The sequence below is a fragment of the Erpetoichthys calabaricus genome, chromosome 4, assembly GCF_900747795.2.
Source record: "Erpetoichthys calabaricus chromosome 4, fErpCal1.3, whole genome shotgun sequence".
Taxonomy (NCBI): domain Eukaryota; kingdom Metazoa; phylum Chordata; class Cladistia; order Polypteriformes; family Polypteridae; genus Erpetoichthys; species Erpetoichthys calabaricus.
In genome coordinates this window covers 235,941,134-235,957,658 of record NC_041397.2, presented here as the reverse complement: position 1 = coordinate 235,957,658, position 16,525 = coordinate 235,941,134, and the positions used below count along the sequence as shown (strand labels likewise).

General features: G+C 35.0%; 1 protein-coding gene across 2 annotated transcripts in view; it reads right to left on the bottom strand.

Moving 5' to 3' along the window:
• Nucleotides 1-16,525, bottom strand: part of spice1 (spindle and centriole associated protein 1) — a 60,776-nt gene that overhangs the window by 31,010 nt on the left and 13,241 nt on the right. For both annotated transcript variants that reach the window (XM_051927058.1, XM_051927057.1), the window contains 6 exons: nt 14,457-14,603; nt 12,419-12,521; nt 8,174-8,295; nt 7,075-7,193; nt 6,383-6,531; nt 5,840-5,992 (listed from right to left, as the gene is read on the bottom strand). In XM_051927058.1, coding sequence (XP_051783018.1) covers nt 5,840-5,992; nt 6,383-6,531; nt 7,075-7,193; nt 8,174-8,295; nt 12,419-12,521; nt 14,457-14,603 — 793 coding nt within the window. The remainder of the gene's footprint in view (nt 1-5,839; nt 5,993-6,382; nt 6,532-7,074; nt 7,194-8,173; nt 8,296-12,418; nt 12,522-14,456; nt 14,604-16,525) is intronic.

Genomic DNA, 16,525 nt, shown 5'->3' with positions numbered 1-16,525 from the left:
GTGCCATGGTCGGCTGCTTAGTGAATTGTTGGTGGGCGGGGCTCTGTGAGTTGGCAGGCGTGGCTCGGTCTTGCGTCTTGCTCTTGCGTGCCATGGTCGGCTGCTTAGTGAATTGTTGGTGGGCGGGGCTCTGTGAGTTGGCGGGCATGGCTCTGTTTTGTGTCTTGCGTGCCATGGTCGGCTGCTTAATGAATTACATATATAGATTATATAGATTATAGAAATAATAAATTATTTAAAGTTATAATTTAACTACTGCTTGTCCCAATACTCTGTAATTGCCTGAGGTTATAGATGTTGATGGGAAGGTGAGGAGAAGTTATAAAGTACAATACCTTATAAACAGTGGTAAGTCTGTGGGATTTGAGACATTCTGATTAAGACTACAAAATAAAGAAAACAAAAGGGGAAAGTACAGTAATATAGAACTCTACCAAAACCAAAACAGATGTTAGGGATGGGGCTTCCAGGCAAAAGGAAAAGAGGAAGGCCTAAGATGAGGTTTATGGATATGGTGAGTGAGGACATGCAGGTGGTGGGTGTGAAAGAGCAACATGCAGAGAACAGAATGATATGGAAACAGATCATCCACTGGGGTAACCTCTAACGTAAGTAGCCAAAAAAGAAGTAGTTCATTTTGAAACACAGGAGGACCTAAAAATCCACTTTCTGAGCACCCCTTCTTATTTTAGGGTCTAGGAAGCACGGCCTGTTCAGGCAATAATGAGCGCAATGCAAACAACAGCACTAGATGGAACACCAGTCCCCTGCTGAGTACATTCACAAGAATGATTAGGTACTGCTAGTAATTCTACCCTTCACATAATCTTGGATGAATATCTTTGGGGCATTGAGGTGAAATGTAAACCTTTAAGGATTTAGAGTTAAAATTCAAGTCTGTAAAGATGTGAGACAAGTATACTACACACTGTCTCACCCTATGTGAATAATAAAGCAGATTATAGAAATGAATTATGAACTTCAAACTAACAGAATAAAAGTTATATTAAAGCTGGTGTAATGTATGTTATAAATATTTGCAAAAACAGTTTTAAAATGAATTTAGAAATATCTTATGTCATGGCAAACCTAAACACTGGCAAAAAACTATAATGAAGTGTTATTTTTCTAAACCAGGGTGCCCAATGTTTTTACACTCAAGATCTACTTTGCCACCTTCAACCTTAGAAGATCTACCAGTTCCAAATCTTACTCCTTATCATACGCAGTGTTACATAAAAGCTACTGATATTCAGTTGACACACAGTTTCCATTTCAAAAAATTGACAGATTCATTTCCTACTTTTATTCAGATGATTGGCAATGGTAAGAGGCTGATAGTTTTTCCATAATCAGGGGTGTAGGAGTTGGCTGAAATTCTCAGGCAGGCTTATGAATGGCCATCTGTCATTATGGATCTGAATTTGGCCTTTATTTTCATGTGGGAGAATACAAATTTAAATAAGTAAGTTGATCCAAAAATGACTGACAGGCAAAATGCACAACTCCTTATGTTAAGATACTTGTCCTCTAAAGTTAGGCCCCAGAATTCACCTTCATGTCAGTGGTTGCACTGGATTTCATCTGAATGTCATTCTGAAGGGCAATTATTTCATTTTCTACATCTGTTGTGTCCCAGAGAAAAAGTGATCATATTTTTAAGGCAATGTTATTTTCATCAATATTTGTACCAAAGAGGAAACACATGTATGTGGCGAATACCTCAAGTGGTGCAAAGTCAGTGAAATACCTGCCAGATTCTAATGAGATGCTTTGAACTTGTTCAACATAACAGTCACTGTCAAGGTGAGTTGCTGCTATGCCCAGATGCTCAAATTCTGACTTAATATTTGGAAAGTCTCGTAGGTCATGGCATTGCAACTTAAAAGCATTCACAGAGCTGATCATATAAATTACATTTTTTTTTTTTTCCTGCAACTCAAAATTAAGTTCATTCAGAATACCAGTTGCGTCAGTGAGAAAAGTTAAATCCATCAGCCACTTTTCATCATCTAGGTCTGCACATTCAGCTTATTTAGACTGCTGAAGAAAGTCTTTTGACTCCAGGCAGTAGTTCACAAAATCTCTCCAGACATTTACCTCTGCTCATCCATCGCACATCAGTATGCAGTAACAAGTCTGTGTGTTCTGTGTCTGTTTGCTCCATATATGCATGGAATAGCCACTTCTGTAGACTTCTTGCCCAAATGGAATTTATAGTATTTTTTTATTGTAACATCCATCACATCTTTCATATTCAAAACCTTACCGCATAAAGCTTGCTGATGGATGATGCAATGATAGCGGATAAAGTCTGGAAAAGAACAGTGCCTTAACATAGGGCAACAAAACCATTATCAAGTCAAGTTGGGGAGCATGCACTGGTACAGTGCGTTGCTGCAACCACTACATGACGAAACAACTCGGGATCCTGGTTTGCAACCCCCAGGCAGACATGCGGTCCAGTCCCACCCTCCGTAAATGACCCTCTATCTGCCGCAGCCAGGTGTTACGTGGGTGACCCCTTGGCCTGATCCAGCCACTCGGGTCCCCAACAATGAAGATCTTACGAGCTGGATCACCTTCGGGGAAACTCGCCACATGGCTGCTAGCATATTGTTCACCAGTTCTTGCAAGTCATATAAAAAGCTATTTTCTACTCAACACTTTGCTTCTGTTTTACTTATTATTTTATTAAAGTTGTCTTTTTATATGCCTAGGGTGCCTAAAGGTGATTTTATTAATACATATTCTCTCGTGTGATTTTGCAGTTAAAAGGAAAAAGCCTTTAAGCATGTGGTTCAAACAGCATATTTCGAGGGGATTTGAGCACGCTGTGGGTTTCATCAGAGAATTAAGAAATACGGTATATACATTTATTCCCTTAGCAGACGCTTTTATCCAAAGCAACTTACAAAAGAGGTGAACATAATTAGTAACAAATATACGTGGGAGTGGGATTTTTACAATGAACTATATCCTTGAAATGGCTTGTGGCAGTATTATTTGGCATCAGAAGCTAATAAAAGAGAGACATATGTGAAAGCTTTGTTGTGGATTTGGTGTGATTGCTACTTATTGAAAAAGAACCAATTGATTGAATGATTGTTCCAATTACGGTGTTGACTTCCTGTCCACAACAGAACACCAGGTTCTATAGTATTTGGCTAGTACAGGGGTGGGCAATTGTTTTGGCTCGGGGGCCAATTTGTGGAAGCGGATGTTAGCGGAGGGCCGCACCTTTTAAAATGATTGCATTCATTAGTTAACTTTGCATTTCAGAAAAGGTATAAATTTTACTATAAAAATCAATAAATATAAATTAAATAAAATAGTAGCAGTTTTATATTCAATTTATTTATTGTGCTAATTTCATATCTATAGCTGCAAGCACATTTAATTTTAGAATCAGTAATGAGACAAATGTACCCTATCACACTTTTCTACAATTTTTTTGAAATCAGGAGTGGGAGTGAGATTGCTTGTTGAGATTCTCATCACAGCCTGCAAGTTAATGTCTGTCAAAGAGCATCTATATTTACTCTTGTTAATCTTCAAGCAAGAAAAACTTTGCTCACAAATATATGTAGACCCAAATATAGAGAACATTTTCCCAGCAAATTTCTTCATACATGGAAATTTTTCAGCAGACAAAGATTTGTAAAAGTCAACTAATGTCACAGCATTAAACATTTCTTTCACAGTGTGATCTGACTGCATGTCAATAAGTTCAAGCTGCAGCTCCTCAGGTGCTGTGTCAATATCAGCAGTGAAGGGATAAGAGAGCAAATTGAATTTAGGCTCAATTTTCTTAAAGTCCTGAAATCTTCTTGTGACCTCATCCTCCAAACTCTGCAGATGATCCCTAATCTTAGCAGAAACACTTTCAGGCACTTTCTGTTTTCCTAATAAAGGGAAATGACAAAAATTGCCTTCACCTGCTTGCCTTGCAAATAGACTTAGTTTTGCTTTGAATGATTTTACATGCTTCCACATTTCATGTGCAAACAACCCCTTTCCCTGCAATGTCACATTCAATTCATTCAATTTCTCAAATACATCAGCTGCAAACATCATCTCGTATCTCCACTCCTCACATCCTATTTTTGTAACAAAATCATGAGATATCTTCTTCGTGTCCAGAAATAAGAGGATTTCATTCTGCAATGCCCAGACTCTTTTTATCACTTTGCCCAGGCTCAACCACCTCACCCTGTTGTGGTAAATTACGTCTTCATACTCTGCCTCCACATCCTCAAGAAAAGATTTGAACTGTCGATGGTGGAGTGCCCTTGCTCTGATTGTGTTCACCACACTAACAATAGGATCTACCACATGCTTTAAGTCCAGTGCAGCTTTACAAAGGCTCTCCTGATGCAAAATACAATGAAAAGACAAGATATCACTGTCTGTGTCTTGTGCTTGTAACTTGTTTTTTAAAAGCTTAACCATACCTACATTTTTTCCAATGAAAGCGCTGGCCCCATCTGTTGTAATGCTTGCCATTTTGTTCCAGGACAAGCCACTTTTCTCCACGCAATTCACAGCACACTCAAGCAAGTCCTGACCAGTGGTTCTATCTTTCATTGATTCTAGGCCAAGTAATTCCTCTGTGATGATGAAATTTTCACTAATTCCACGGATAAAGATGAGTAATTGTGCAGTGTCTTCATTATCTGTGCTCTCATCCAGTGCCAAAGAAAACCAAACAAAATCTTTGCTCGCAGTCTTCAGCTGTTCTGTGAGTTCGTCACTAATTGAGTCAATGCGCCGCACTATAGTCCTTCTTGACAATGAAATGCTTTCAAATTTGCTTCTCACATCAGGACACAATACGCTTGCACACTCTACCATACACTGCTTAATAAACTCGCCATCCGAAAAAGGCTTGTTGCGTTTAGCAAGGTTGTAGGCTACCATTAAACTTGCTTCTGTAGCGCTATTTTGAAGTGTTGATTGCTTTGTAAATAATGCTTGTTGCTTCTTCAGCCTTTTCACACACTCCGCAGCTTTTATTTTGCGTTCTTCCTTGGAAAGTTTGCAGCCAAATTCGCTATGTTTTGTTTCGTGGTGTCGTTTCAGATTGTACTCCTTAAATACGGCTATCGTTTCATGACACAATAAACACACTGCTTTATTCCCTGTATTACCAAAGAAATATTTGTTTGTCCATTCTTCATTAAACACACGACATTCATCACCGATTTTACGTTTTTTCGGAGGGTTCATGGTTTCACTAAAGTTGGAAATTTATATATTTACTGTTGCAAAGACAAAATTGAAATTAAACAGATCAACCGGGAAAGCACTGCGCATCGTTCCTACACTGCGCATGCGTATTGACGTGGCCGTCCTAGTGGAAAATACGAGACAAATCTTCGGTCACGCACGGGAAGGAAATCTCGGTTCAAGGCGGATTTTTCTGACTGTCTTGGCGGGCCACAAAAAACTCTTAGCGGGCCGCAATTTGCCCACCCCTGGGCTAGTATATGACAGGGGTGAGCGGAGAATTGTCAGCAATTATTCATTATTAATGAATTATTCATTAATACTTCCACAATCACTTTGTGATCAACTAATCAATCGTGATCAACTGGTTGGACACACCTGTTCTAAACAGTCTACAAGTACACGTGCATAGGAAGATAAAAAAGAAATCAACAGCAGAAAGATGGCTAAAAAGAAATAAAGTTTTAACAATCCAGATAATCAGCATGTGAAATACTTGATATGCATATTTCTTTGAAAGCAAATAAAAGGAAAAAATAAAATATATAATTTGGCCGTATGTGCCAAGGATCCCTTTAACTTTTTGCATTTTCCTGCATGGTATACTAACCTTTCCTCTTGTTTTGTAGGTTTGGATTTAGGACCTGGTTAAACATTTCAGAAGTTGCTGTAGATGAAAGGCCATTTGGCAAAGACCTTTTCTCATCATCGTTGAACCATCTGGATCGAACTCGCTTCACAGCTGAAGTAGCATTCAGAGCACCTAAAATAATAAATTAGATCTGGTCAAGAAATTTCATCAGTGGCTTCACAAAACACTGGGATAAAATGAATTTATAATAAAACAGGAATGTCACAATATATTGTATTATAGTTTTGTTGAAATCATTATTTTCGGTTTGTTTTAGACTATCTCCTTTGCTCTTCCATTCCTCAGATAATCCAGAATTCAGTGTACTGATAATGAACTGTGATAGATTTCTTACTATTTCAAAGCAATAATACATAAACATGATTTTTTTTTTTTTTTTTTTTTTTTTAAGGCCACCAATGCATATAAGCTATGAATCATTATAAACAGAGAAGCAGTACTATAAGTACGTGCAGAAGACTTTTCAAGAATATATGTCAGCTTTTGTATAATTTAACTCACTTGACATTTCTTCAGTATTCAGAGAGGACAACAAAGGCGTATGAGGAGTTTCAGATGGGTTTACTACCACTGAGTCACTGGGGGGGCATCCAGAATATTCATTTCCAGGATTGTGTAGAAATGACTGCTCATTCCTCTGAAAACAGTGTCTGTAAATAGATAAAGAAAAAAGGAAAAACATACAAGTGACATATAAATAAAGAAAAATTATTTTTTGTTAAATTCCTGATGTAAGTATTATAAGGTATAACCACCCATCCATTAATCAATTATGAATTTAATTCTGTATTATCCAATTTAGAGTCATAGAGACAAAAAAATTAGCTCAGCAGGACTGGACACTAGGCAGGAAGTTGCGTCAGTCTTACACAAGGCAAACATCCACACATCCACACTCACTCATACCAGTTATTAAATATTTAAGTGAAAAAGAAGCAACTATTTAAATGCAGTATTTATTAACATAAAATTTATATAATACTACATATTTTAAATTTAAAGTCACTGCTTACAGAAGGGTTGTAGTTTAGGAATAATTAAAAATTGAACAAAAGTAACATGCAGTTGCAAGAGGACAATGATGAACTTTACGATAATCTAAAAAAACATACGTTCTCATAAAATGATACTAATTTAGCATTAATTTACAAAATGTGCAGCATTTAACCTCATTCATTTTTAAGGCAGATTACCTCCGCATGTCAATGTTGGACTCAAAGTACTTCCCAGCAGGCCTTTCGCTGTCTTCTTCATCTTTGCTATATTCAGAATCACACTGATCATGACTATCATTGGCAAACTCATTTAAAGCCTAAATTTAAAAAAAGAGAATTTAATCAGCATTATAAACTGGCAATTGTCACGTTTATGTATGTAAGTCTGTTGGATGAGTTCCCTCCCCATTTACTTCAAATATAATAGTGAATGACTGTACTGTATTAAAAAACATGTATGTAGCTTGTTGATACAGTATGCAAAGCTCTGCAGATAACATAAGAAAAAACATCCTAACTTAAATTATGTCAATTTATTTTTATATGGTGCATTTTCACAGACAAGCTCAACGTGTTTTATATTAATTACAAATACAACGTAACAAGAAAACAGCACAAAACAAATAATTGAACATAAACTTAATGCTAAAACACCTCATAAACACCATATATAAAACATATACAAAGTTTTTTAGTGATAAATTATTTTTTTGCAATAAGGACCTCCAGCCCTGCTTTTATTAGTCCGTGATTCTGATATTTTAGGTTACTTGCACTTTACAATGGATCATGTCACACTGGGACTAATGATGATTATTACAGAAAATTACCAATTCATTGTTGGCTTCAGAAAATTCATACCAAAGTACACCAAGCACTACCAAACTAAAATAACTGATTTAAATTAGAAAGGAATATGAAAAAAGTCATGGCATCAGCGAAAACAACTGAATAGCATATTAAAATTCAATCTTGATGTAAATGTTAAGACTAAAGAGGCATCTCCAACACTGGAGATAGATCATGCCTCAGTTTGGGAGGCCTATAGCTAAAATCTTTACTTTCTACACTGGATTTATTTTTCCTAGGAAATTCTGAATTAGATTAAGCAGGTTTGAAAATATTAGGTTTACTTACGTTTCATTTGGTTTTGTTTGAAAAATGTCTGGATTATGGTTGCAATTATGAGAAACATTTCTGTGATTTACCTCTATAGAAATAAAACTAAAAGTAAGGTATATTTGTTTTTTGTATGTGGAAACTGTTGACCATTTCAACTTTTATGGTATTTAAGTACCTGGGAATCCATTACAGACTCGCTGAGAATTGACAGCTGTGTTGGACAATCTCTTTTGCTCATTACTAGGGGCATAGAAGAGTTCATGGCACAGTTGGGTGCAATTGTAACATTTGGAAACCCTTATGAAAGAAGAAAAGAAAAAAATGAATTGAAGTAGTTAAGAATATATTTGATAAAACTAAAGTGTTCAAAACATAATGCAAGTTTTTAATCATCTGCAATAACTGTAGATATCAGTGGTCAAACTATGATGGGGAATGCAAATAGTCTAGTAGTTAAAATATATGCATCAAATCATGTTTATTCATCACATCTTAAACATTTAACTTCTTTAGATCTGTGAGTGATAATTACAAACTTACCTACAAACACTTATTTGTCTTGTTTATACTAAAGTTCCCTCCCCATTTACTTCAAATATCGTAGTGAATGACTGTACTGTATTAAAAAACTCGTATGTACAGTACTTTTCATAGCAATCAATTAAGAATGCTGCAAATATTAATGGGGTGTTTTTATATTACCATTAGCTAATACTTTAACCAAATCAATTCAATGGCAAGAATCATATGGGAGATATGAATGTTGTAAAATCACAATATCATAACTTTAAAAAAACATTCATACTATATGAAGCAAACTGGAACTATATAAACTCTACAGAAGTAAACATGAAAGTCTTGTTATTTTTGTCACATTATTAACTAATTATTAAACCACTGCTAAGTTTGTCAACGAAGTGAAAACATGAAATTTCAGCACAGGCTACAGTTGTCAAAATACTTCTGTATTTCATAGAGTAACCCTTCCAGACAAGTGCCGTCTACAATTAAATGCCAGGCATTTATTATCAAAGATCAGGTTTCATATTTTCAAATAAATGTTTTATACTTTTAGAGACAATTATATTTCTGTATTATGAATTTGGCAACTATTTAAGGATTTGACAACTAAACCTTTGCAAACTACAGTTAGTAACATTGGATAGTACACATGTAATGTACTTACACAGCAGGATAGAATAGATACATTTGATAAAAAAAAAAGTGAAACTACTAATAAGATTCTAAACCACAACAGAAATAGCATTTGAACCAAAGCAATCAAACTGACTTTAGAAACACCTTGATCCTCAGGGACCCCACCCACCCCCAACATGAACTGTTCACACTTCTGCCCTCAGGCAGGAGGTATAGAAGTATGAAATGCAGGACTTCCAGGCTAAAGAACTCTTTCCTTCCCAAGGCCATTAAGACTCCTAAATAACTGACTGGAGTTTATAACCATGGTTCATCTTATTCTATCTACCTCACACAACTGTATTTGACTTGTCCATCACACACCAACCTGCACATTACACTTTATATTTCAATTCTGTTTTTATACTTTATGCTGCCTCTGTTACTTATTATCTATCTGCTACTTATTATTTATGTTTATCTTTATACGTTGGTTTTGTCATTTGGTGTGGACAGCAAACAAAGAATTTCATTGTACAGGGAAACATTATTCCTTACTGTGCACAGGACAGTAAACTTTGAACTTTAATTTCTGTCATGTTTTCTGTTATCTTTTCTATTATCTTTAGTTGAACACATTCGACTTATTCCATATTTTCTGATGCAGCACATACTGTAACAATCACACTCTCATGAAATAAGTTTTTAAGTTCTTCCACATGTGTTATCATTGCTATGTAATTCCCATAACAAGGTGACCAAAAAGCACACAGAATTCCAAAAACGGTCCCATTTTAGTGTAAGGTCATTTCACTTAAACTTAATTTTCTATGTAGCACAGGATCCTATGAACGTTTTATTCATCTCTGTACAGATGTACTAGCATTACAGTTTATTTTACAACATTTACATGTAAATGAGTATGCACACTTCTGAAGGAGGCAACCGGAATATAATCCTGAATTCTCTTGCATCATACGGCATAATGTACTCCTTAATGTGCAATAAATAAGTAGAACAATGTGCTTCTTTTCTTATCACTGCTCTTAAGTCCATCTTGAAAGAGAGAGGTTAAAAGGTATACTTTTTAACTTAAACCAACCAAAGATTAATATATAAATATTTCTTTCAGTATGTATAGTACAATGTGTTAAAAGCATTACTTTTGCTTAGTGCAGTTTTGGAGATCTATATTCAAAAATCAAAAAGATAATAAGGCGACAGGCCTGTAAAATGAGAACTTTAATAGTGCACTGAATGTTTACAGACAAGGCTGGCATTGTTTCAGAAACCTTGCTGTAACCATGGTGAAATGTACAAGGATGTGCATAAAAAAAACCTCAATCCAGCTTTTTTTTCTCTCATACCTAGATTTGCTTTTAAATGTATTCTATTGAACTGCGCAAAATGCAATAACAAAGGGTAATGCCTAGAATTTTTCATGAAGAACTTGTTTTTAATGGCGATTAAATCAGTGATTCATAGCCATGAAAATGGTCTAATTTCTCTCTAATACATACATTCTTTTCAAAATTGTGTCCATTCAATATTTTAGTCAAGACTTACATTCTCAAACTGAATTTTTAAATTAGCTGATTTATTTAAAATGTCAGAAAACATTTGAAATACATAAAATGATCATATTATTTCAGTCATACTTTGATCCCTTTTATACTTAATTTTGGAAAATCTTTTAACATCCTTTGTTAATATGACAATGAGTTGTGGGCTGTGGATTCATGGTTTTTCATAGGCACATCAGGGTTTCGTTACTATCACTAAAACACAAATGTTCATATGACCAGAGTTCCAATGCAGAATCCTCTTGTTGTGGGCTACTGTAATGATAACTATATCCATTCATAAATTTAGTGTCTTAATTCAGTTTAGTGTGACGGAGTGCATGAGCCTATCCCAGCTACATACGGTGTAAGAAAAGAAAAAAACTCTAGATAGGATATGTCACACACGTGCGATTAGGAGGCAGTCAAAGAGCCTAAAGGTGAGTGAAATATCGCGAGATATGGGTGTCATATGGTGCTTACCTAAATCTCTTCTCTTTACAGAAAACCAGAGGAAAAATAATTGCCCCGATTCCGGGTTCAAGATGGCCGCCGATTACGTCACTTCCGGCCATCTCCACTAACCTCACTTCCGACTCTGCAATATAACATCACTTCCGACTCCTCCTGATGATGTTATTTCCGGTTCCTGTTTTGATGTCAACCATTTCTTTTTCCCATAATCCTTTCTGTATTTAAACAACCATGTTTCAATAGTAAAACTGTCATTTGTTCTGAATTTAAAAAGACTTGTGATCATTTCTTCATTTTGATATTGTCTTAGGGCAATATACGGGGATGGTCCCCAAACCTTTTTTTGTGTCTTTTTGAACTTATTTTTGAAAAAACTTTACAGGTGCCAAAATATTACAGAAGACACTCATGCACATATTAAATCTAATACACGTATTTTTGGGATTGGGAGGAAAAGTGTAGAATCTGTGGAAAACTCCAAGCTGACATGAGAAGAAAGTATCATGTCTGCCACTGATCAGTGCTGTAAAGTTGTTTGAAAAAATAGCTGCAAATATGCACCTGACTTTAGACTCGTAAAAGGAGGTCAAATATTCAGTTGAAAATATTAGCTGGCGCTGCTTTGGGCTTTCCATGTCAAAGTGTCTAAACTGATATAGGTGCAGCTCACTGTATCTTACACTGGCTCATTTGCCTTGCGATAGTCGATTAATAGACTACTATATCGTAGTGTAAAAATACATGATAACTTTGGCAGAATCCATTTCATCCACAGTAGTAAGCATTTTTCTAATTAATTCTTGTGCTACCCCATTTACCTCCCTCTCACGTACTGACATAGGGAATTAGGCATGAGCAATCTACAGAAAACAATTCACCAATCAAAACACAGTATGTGCTAGAACCCACCCTCTCAACTTTGATGAGCAAAAATTAGTTTTATTTCAATCTGTATTTCTTGATGCATTCTGAGGAAAACTATGGACAGAATTAAATAAATAATTAAATAAGCAACAAAAGAAATTTAGTGATACAATTATTTATTTATGCTTACATATCACAGTAATTTTATTTATTTACTCATTTATTTATTTTTATCTGAAATATTCTCCCTGTAAACTACTACCATTTTACAATTTTTTTTTAAATAAAACTAACTAAATGTAAAAAAAAAAAAAAATCAATATAATTTGCAAGTTTATCAACTCAAATGCTGCATTACTAAGCATTTCTTAAAACTTATATACCTGTTTGTCTTTTAGGATCATCTCCAAACAAGTCTTTAACCACTGCCATTGCACGGTCGGATTTCTCCAGTACATCATGCATCTGGTACTGTTGAGAAAAAACCTAAAAGAAAATTAATAAACATATCAGAACACATATTAACCACTGAAAATTAACAAACCTTTAAGAAGGAAAGCATACACACAATTTACAAAAAGCATTGTGTTGGCATGTACTAGCACAGAAGCCAAATAGCTCTTGATCATAGTTCAGGTTTTTGCTGTGGTTCTTTAAATTTGGACTTTGGGTGCTGGTAGCAAATTGTTGCAAGGAAATGAATGTTAAACCTGTTTTTCCTTAATATATAAGGCTGTCATTAACTATCTCAAGAAGAGAGAAAGGTTCTGTAAAATTATTGCTAAGAATTGTATAATCAAACTCATATGGGGACAACTTCTTTTCTTTTGATGAACACACATGAGGTGAAAGATGGGTTTTACGAAGTCTGTATCTATTAATAAGCCTGCAGCAGTATGAACTAACCATTGAGCAGAATGTGTTCTAGAAAATTTTCTGATGATGCTAGCAATTTATGCTTAAAAAAAATATGCATAAGCAAAGTAAATCCTTTCCTAATTAAAATGTCAAAATGATCACTGAAGTTAACTTAATTCCAACAGGTACCCATGACATAAATAGACATAATGAAACATTTTCTTTTCCCTTAAGGAATCTACCCTAAAATTGAGGAAGAATCATGTTTTAATAAGCCTCATCTCTAGCACAATTTCAACATGTGAATAATGAATCCAGTAGGTGTCAGGGCAAAAAAAAAACACAGTTTGAATGAATACATAATTCATGCTGATGGATTTAGATTTTTTTCCCCTGACTGTTATTTCAGTAGTTATTTATTTTTCCTGGTATGCAGTTTAGTGAACCAAAAAGTATAGCCAGCCAATACATTGTCGATTTTACACTGTTCAGTACCATTATTGACTAGATTTTAAAACTTACCTTTTCTTCTATTAACCACTGACTCCAGAATCACATTCTCTGAGAAAATTCCATAAATCCATTCTCATAACTTCTGTGTTTGAAACTCGTTTCAGGACTCCTCAAAAGAACCTTTTCGACTGCAGTGGTGTTCCAACTAGTTCCTCTTCCGGTTCATTGATTTTAACAGACACCTTACAATTCACTGAACTGTACACAAGGAAAACTGTACAGGGCTCCATAATATTAACTGTACTGCAAAGGGGAAAAATAATAATAATCTTTTCGAACTAATTAATACGGAACAGGGCCCTGTACTACTGAAATAAGAGTCCGTGAGAAAAAAAAAATCAGTTCGAAAGAGTTATATAATTTGTTCGAATGAGTTCATAAGTATTAATCCATTCAAACTGATTTTTTTTTCTGCTTGTCACCTATGGGGCTCCGTATGTGAAAATACAGAATGTGTTAAAAAAGTAATTTGATTTCAAACTAATTAAAACGGAGAATGAATTTTAATTGTCTCATTTGGGAAAATCAAAAGAGACACACATAGTTCATCAGAGATCAATCTCTCCTATCTCTTGAGTGCATAGAGACTGAAATGAAACTCCTTTTATATTTCTGAAGTGTGATGGCACTCAGAACACAGTTAAAATAAATAATTTATAGGATATGGAAAACTCTGTAGTGACTTTACATATAAAGACGACAGCATTTTATGTAGTAAAGATGTAAACAACTTGCTAAACCACAAACACACCAAATACTCTTGCAATCACATACTATAATGGACTAAATTTGAAAAAAATCAATAATAAAGCTTGCTGTGACTTATATGATAGGATTTCCTTCTCCACAGTGTGTACTAAAATTTCATCTTTTTTCATATATCTACTGAACTATTCTTTTCTCTACATATCATTAGTGCCCAGAAACCGTATTAGAATTAGTGGCCATTATAATGAAGCAGATTAACTGGAAGCTATGTAGAAAGGTAAGGGTGCAATCAGAGATTTTCAAAAGTTTCCCAGAACATAATATAAAAGTAAATTTACACACCTCTCTCAGGATAGACAGCTTTGCACTCTCCAATGAGTCAGGGCTTGTTGTTCTTATTCTTCGCTGCTTCCTTTTCAGAGTCTTCTCCTGAATCTCCCACTGGGCTGCTGCCTTGTTCTTTGACTTGTGTATCTCATGACGCCACTGCTATAAAGACATAATACAGTAGTTTGAAAATAAGAGGAAAGGTGTCACCATATTATTTTATTTTCAGCATATAAACTCTTTACATATCCAATAAAATTTGATTTTATTGCATTTGCCAAATGATTACATTTCAAAAAGAATTATTAATTTTCCCCAAAAATGTTAGAAATCAATTGACCATTTACTTGCATAAATCTTTCAATATACTTTTTTAAATGATGAATTAATATGCTGGTTATTCCCAACTGGAGCATGTCAAAACACAGAACATTCTTGATTCATTTCTTGATCAGTTTCTGTCTTTTAGAGAACTCAATTTGCTGCAATTCATAGTTAAATAATCACGTCTATTTAAACATAATTATGGGCAAATTTATTTCCTTTACTTTATTACAATTTTCAATACCGTATACAATACTTCTGTAAACATTGCTCAGCTCAAACTGAACTTTTTCAGTGGACAAAATTTAGCAATGTATTTTTTCTTCTTGTGCTCACATTGCAAGTTCAGCTATTCAAATAAATAAAGAGAACTTTCTACATTCTTTTCCCTTGTTATCTATCATGTAGGACTGGGCGGTATGACCAAAATTCTATGTCATGGTATTTTTCAAAATTATAGCAGTTTCACGGTATTCAGCGGTATTTTTTTCCCCATGCACGAGTGGATGTTAACCACATTTTCCACTGCAATTACTGCAGTAGACTGGCTAAGAATAACCAAGAATAATTATTCCACTGTCATGAGAATTGTACATTGTACAAAAATTTTTTTAATGTGCACACAAAAATGAATACAGGTTCGCATGGCCCCATAAAGTGATAGTTTTCAAGGGGGTGGCACTAATGAAGAGAAGGAATCACATTACATGACAGCTGCAGACAAAATATAGAACCATTTTATTGAACAAATTTTGCAAACAACTTAAACTATTTGACAACATATTTTCAACCATCCAAAGAGGCATTTAGACTTAGTAAAATATCCACAGGTGCTTGTCAGAAGTTTCATTGCACTGAACAGATCTTAGAAAAGGACTAAAGAGTAAAAATATGTTTGTAAACCAACTACACTTTCTGTTAATGTCAACAATCTCTGTCCACTGAAACGTTAGCTATATGGATTGTAATGGCGTTGGGTATCTCGATCCACTGCTTGCTTTTTTTGTTGTAGGCAGTCCTACAGTGTCCTCTAGCTTTTTCATTTTTACCTAAGGACATGGAGGGTGCCAATCTTAGTTCCATACATTCATGGTACTCCAAAGCATGTTTGCAGCTAAGGTGGTACAGCAAATTGCTCGTGTTACCGCCTCTGGCGACAACTTTAGCGCGACAGCATTTGCAGTAAATAGTTGTTTGGTCCATATCCGACCTTTTAAAACCAAAATCTCCAAACAACAGACGCGGCTCCTTTTTTCGGCAAAAGTTCTTTGTGTCATCATGTTCAACTTTATCGTCTGCTATAGCTTCAGAATGTTCTCTGTCAATTTTCACCACTCAATACCTCCACTAACACATGTGCTCCGTTGTATGCGTGTTTAGCGGTGTAGCAGTGAAAAAAAGTCCCTCCTTAAACAGTTTCCCGCTGTGCCACGTTCTGAACGTTGTTTAGGCTATTTAAACCGGTATAAGAAAAATCCATATCATAACAAAAATAAAAAACGGTTTTCGGTATGAACCGGTATACCTCCCAACACTACTATCATGTACAAGTTAATTATTAAAACCAGCAAAGTACTATTCTGAATACTTTGTAGTTTTCTAGTACTGTAACTTACATCATAAAATAGTTTGCTTCAGCTGCAATAAATATATACTGTAATAAACCACCCATGAAAAACCTTTACCTTTAAAAATGTTGCAGGTCCTGTATAACCTAAACAGTCTTACTCTATAACTGTCAAATACTAACTTTTTCTCCA